Source organism: Pyrus communis, chromosome 10 (genome assembly GCF_963583255.1).
Source record: "Pyrus communis chromosome 10, drPyrComm1.1, whole genome shotgun sequence".
NCBI classification, from domain to species: Eukaryota; Viridiplantae; Streptophyta; class Magnoliopsida; order Rosales; family Rosaceae; genus Pyrus; species Pyrus communis.
In genome coordinates this window covers 816,166-820,768 of record NC_084812.1, presented here as the reverse complement: position 1 = coordinate 820,768, position 4,603 = coordinate 816,166, and the positions used below count along the sequence as shown (strand labels likewise).

General features: G+C 39.5%; 1 protein-coding gene across 2 annotated transcripts; it reads right to left on the bottom strand.

Moving 5' to 3' along the window:
• Positions 1–359: 359 nt before the first annotated feature.
• On the bottom strand, positions 360–3,487 carry LOC137747076 (homeobox protein knotted-1-like 3). Of its 2 annotated transcripts, none has more exons than XM_068487084.1 (6): positions 2,729–3,487; positions 2,071–2,191; positions 1,273–1,463; positions 1,062–1,193; positions 830–966; positions 360–725 (listed from the first exon to the last, which is right to left on the bottom strand). In XM_068487084.1, exons 1-6 carry the CDS (start codon positions 3,224–3,226, stop codon positions 722–724), a joined length of 1,083 nt encoding a protein of 360 aa, XP_068343185.1. In that variant the 5' UTR covers positions 3,227–3,487; the 3' UTR covers positions 360–721. The 2 variants fall into 2 exon arrangements, with proteins under 2 accessions (XP_068343185.1, XP_068343184.1); XM_068487083.1 differs by having other exon boundaries at positions 360–733; positions 2,729–3,482.
• Positions 3,488–4,603: the final 1,116 nt, after the last annotated feature.

The following is a 4,603-nucleotide window of genomic DNA, read 5'->3' as shown; positions in this document are numbered from 1 at the left end:
CCAAGCCCCATCTTTTGATAATTAATTATATATTAATTACTAATTAATTAGTACACCCTAAAACCCAACCTTAAGAGTGAGCCCAATTTCATTCTCCATCGTCTATCACTTCAATCACTATCCGTAAAAAACAAATCCTTATAAAGTGAGAAAATCTTTTAAAAATGACCAATGTGGAACAATGAAATTTTTACTCAAAATTTCCAACACGCAGAACCGATGAACTACCTTTCGTAGAATGCAGAGGTTAGATTCAGTGTCGTGTCTGCTGTCTTGTTTCCTTTTTCGATAGGTTTTCTTGCGCTGTAAGAAACAGAACAATCTGTATTCTTTTTTCAGTTGTATTTTTTGCCTTAAAATTACAGATTCACATTCTTCATAGACATTCTCATTCATAAAAATATGTATAGAAAGCAAGCGTTTTATTTAATATGCGATCAGTATACAAAAAATCTATCTAGATCCACCGACACGTGGTCCATTAAGGCTACCTGGTTCGAGTTTTTCGTGTTACATGCTTAGAGTTTGATGATATTATGGTACTATAAGACATGGATAGTGTCGGGGTGCCTCGGACTCGAAGCGATCGATCCAAAGATGGGCAGCATACCATTTGAAGGCTTGAAGCTTTTACTGTACGAGAAATATTAAATTCCTTGCTCTCTGTTGCTAGATTTTCGACTAAAAGCATGACATTTACTTCAATCGCTGGTTGTTCATATCACCTGCATTACTTTTTTTCCAAATTACAAGTTGAGACAAGTTTATATGAAGTTTACAAAACAAATTAACTCGAAAAACAACCATTTTATGTTAATCGTAATCCTACCTCTTGCGTTTGCTCTTCAGAACGGAAGTCGATGAAATGTTGCTGTGCCAATTCCTTTTTCTTTGATTAATAAACCAGTTATTGATCTGTTTCAACTGCAAGCCTGTTTCCTGCACCAATCTGCCCTTGTCTTCCTCCTATCGAAGCGAAAGAGCGTCTTAATTAGTAGCTATTACAGAAGAATATGCTAAACTGAAAGCTTCAAGGGGATTATAACAAAGTTTGAACTCACTGTCGGGTAAGGCCACTTGGAATGCGATTGCCACCAAGATTTTAAGATAGAAGTTGTGTCGCCTGGCAGTTTCCCCGCTCTTCTCTTGCGCAGAATTTCCTCTCTAATGTCGACGATCTTTTCCTTGTAACCCTAATAAGCAGAGGTTATCAGCTACACTAATTGTCCACACCGAAAATGTATATATACGCTGTAAGTCTATAGTTCATACCTGTTTCAGTTCATGCTTCAGTTCCTGCCTTACGCGCTCCATTAAGGACCTCTCACTTTCAGTCGGAACAAGAGGGCCAAATCCCATGGTGTCTGGCCCGTCCAGACTTCCATCATAGGAGTTGATGTCGCTATCTACCTGGTCATCATCATCGGACATGGTAGCACCCGTTCCTTCACCCGTGGATACACCTGTGAATGCAGCTTACAATGTTATAATGTAAACCATCCCATAAACAAATGTGGATCACGATCAGCAACCAAAAAACAAGCAAGAACAACTCACAACACTACTGATGATGTTTTATCCTATATCTGAATTTTCAGAGGCAGGCAATCCAAAGTGATGACACTAATCAAAGCTAAAAGACTCAACGAAAATAAAAACTTCCGAGTCACTGCAATCGCTGCCCGCGTCTTTCCTCTTCATACCGATGAAGTCTTTAACAGCGCCAGACTGACATCAACCTCAAACTCAAAACCTCAGGATTCAAGATAACAATGGAAACAATGTCGATGGTTTCGCTATTGCAAAATCCCTCTTTTCGCAGATACCTAAACACATAGAGTTAAACATAGTTTTTTCGAGGAAGGGCAGTAAAAGAACAACTATTAGGCAGCTTTATACAAACGAAGCGCACATTTAGGACACACCAAAAACAGTTTAGCACATGGGAAGTAACATTCATGTTCTTGTCCTTTTTCCCTGTCTCCTACTTTTCGGACAAAGGAAGCGAAATGGGGAGGAAAGGAGGATCGAGATTTATGGGGTGATCGAAACTAAAGAAACAAAAATTACCTGTTAAGCTTTGCAGAGACTGATCAAGCTCCCAACACGCCATCACTGCTTCCATGGCGTGAACTCGGACATGCTGCTGCAGTTGTTCTTTGAAGGAACAAAGCAATAGAACATAATTCGTCTACAAAATCACAACGAGCAAAAGATCAGATGACGAAAACCGAAAGTTCAACAAATTTATGAACATCTCGATATGTTAGACCCTCAACCAACATCGTAACCAAAGTATTTTGTTACATAATTACAATGTGACTTGTATAAAGTACATAAATTTATTTAGAGAAGAAAGAGAACACCAAAGTAAGAACTAGGCGTGAGCGGATTAGGCGAGCAGAACTACGCACCAGGATTCGATTGTCTGGATACATACCTAAACGTTTCGACTTAATATTATAGTAGAAATTATAAAGAAATTGGAGAGATCGATTTGCAGAACAAATTCTAATTCCAAGACATGCCACTAATCAAACTACTAATTAAAGGGTTAAGATTCTCCAAAGCACTTGTAAAGTGGAATAATTAGAGAATTAAGCAACATGATTCTTCACTGCCACCTCAACTAATTACACGACACTCTAAAAATATCCAGAAACTAAAAATGTTTTAAACTTTCAATAATATGGAATTAAAAATTAATTAAGATTTAATTAGTGCTAACCATGAACAAATCAAGTTCTTTCTCATCCATGACTCCAACATCCCCATTGGCTCGGAGCGCAGAGTAGTTGTCGACCACGCGCTGCGACTGTACGAGCTTCTCGTCGATCCTCGGCAGCTGATCGACCGGCGTCGCGATCCTCAAGCACGACACGTGCGCCGACACAAGCTGCTCATACAGCGGATGTCCCACGATGTCGGCCTTGAACCTCGCGCTCTCGCACTCCAGCTCGTCTTCCCCCTCCTCCTCTTCTCCGCCGTCGTACCCGCTTATATCCCTCCGGTTCCGATCGCTGCAGCTGCTGCTCTTCCCGGACGGCGATATGACCACGTCGTCGTTTCTCCCCGTGTCGTGAAGGCCGCTGAAGCTGGTGTTCTGCTGGCGGAAAGCTGCGTTGTTGAGCCACGTCAGAGCTCCGGAGAGCGGCGGCTGGTCCTCCGCGAAGGAGTGGAACGCCATTTCGTGAGGGGTCTGCTGCTGGTGGTGATGAAACGCCATTTTTTCGAGTTGAATTGTGAGAAATCAGAGACAAGAGCTTAAAACTTAAGGCTTTTTCAGTGCATATAAGAAAAGCGCAGTTTGGAAAAGGCAAAAGCGGCTTTTGAGTCAAGAAAGAAGGTGGGGTTTGTTGAAAGTTTGAAACTTGAATGTGTTATTAAGCAATTAAGGAAGGAGGAGTCCTACAGTCTGCAGAGAGTGACGGAAAAGACGACTTTTGGTTGCGTGAGGACCGAGGAAGACAATTGGACGGCCAGATTGATAGACACGTGTCGAAGTAGACAAACATTTATTGTTGATGATTGTAGTAAGTACTCTAGACTAGTAGATTTGCAGCAAGTAGCTGTAGCCTGTAGCTATATATATGTGGATAAAGGTGCACGGGCGCATACTAGGCGCATACTAAAACCAAGTACCTAACACTTTTATTAGTATATATATTATCGTGTGGCTCGTACTCAAAAGTTTTTGTGATCATCGCGCACATGTTATTCGATGTTATTATTCTACTTAAATTATCGTACATGTATCAATTAACTAATCTTATGAGAATTGGTCCATAAAAAAAAAAAAAAAAAAAAATACTAATCTTATGAGAAAGTGTTCAAAGGTCCATTTGATTAGTTAGTCAGGTCACCTATATATTACACGTGAATGCTTTCATTGCAAGTTACGTATGCGTCGGGCTGAGTTGTAGCCAACTACTTTAGAGTATGTTTCATTGTGAGAGCATGACTGTCCAGTTGATCAAGTTGTCTTGCATAACGTTTGTCTAAATTTATTTAGTTTTTAGTACTGGGAGAAGCGAGGAACATAGAATGGTTGAGTAACAGTGTGACAAAGGTATAGAAGCATTACAATAAAATCTCAATAAATGAATGTTCGCGGTCATCATCAAATCTTTCAGCCCCAACTTGGGTCAGTGTACAAAGATTATAACCTCGGTTAAATAATAAAATATTTCAATTCATTATAGTGGTAATTTTTTTACTTATAAATGAGAAGTCTTAGGTTTGATTCTGCCAAAAGTAAATTTGAATCATATTATTGCTAATATATTATGAGGCTTAGCTTGCTTTTTCATTCTCTTAGTGTCGACAGTAACGTTTGCTAAAAAACAAAAACAAAACATAGAGTGGTGAAATGGACATAGGATGTGTTGATTCATTTATTTTAGTTTGGAGTGTTTGGACCGTTTGGTGGCATTGTGGGGTATAATTGCTTCCTACTTCAACCTTTGGGGCTTTCCCTCTTGTCTCTTCCACTAAACTATTTGCCTTGCCCTAACAAAATAATATCTAAATAAGATATTTAAACAATTACCAATCTCTTGGAGCCATATATAGATACGCACAAACACATAGATTTTGTATTGTT

Coding starts and splice junctions, on each gene's coding strand:
- LOC137747076 (XM_068487083.1), bottom strand. CDS start 3,226: ATGGCGTTTCATCACCACCAGCAGCAGACCCCTCACGAAATGGCGTTC. Junction 967..1,061: donor CCAAGTGGCCTTACCCGACA/GTGAGTTCAAAC, acceptor TCGCTTCGATAG/GAGGAAGACAAGGGCAGATT. Junction 734..829: donor CTGAAGAGCAAACGCAAGAG/GTAGGATTACGA, acceptor TTGGAAAAAAAG/TAATGCAGGTGATATGAACA.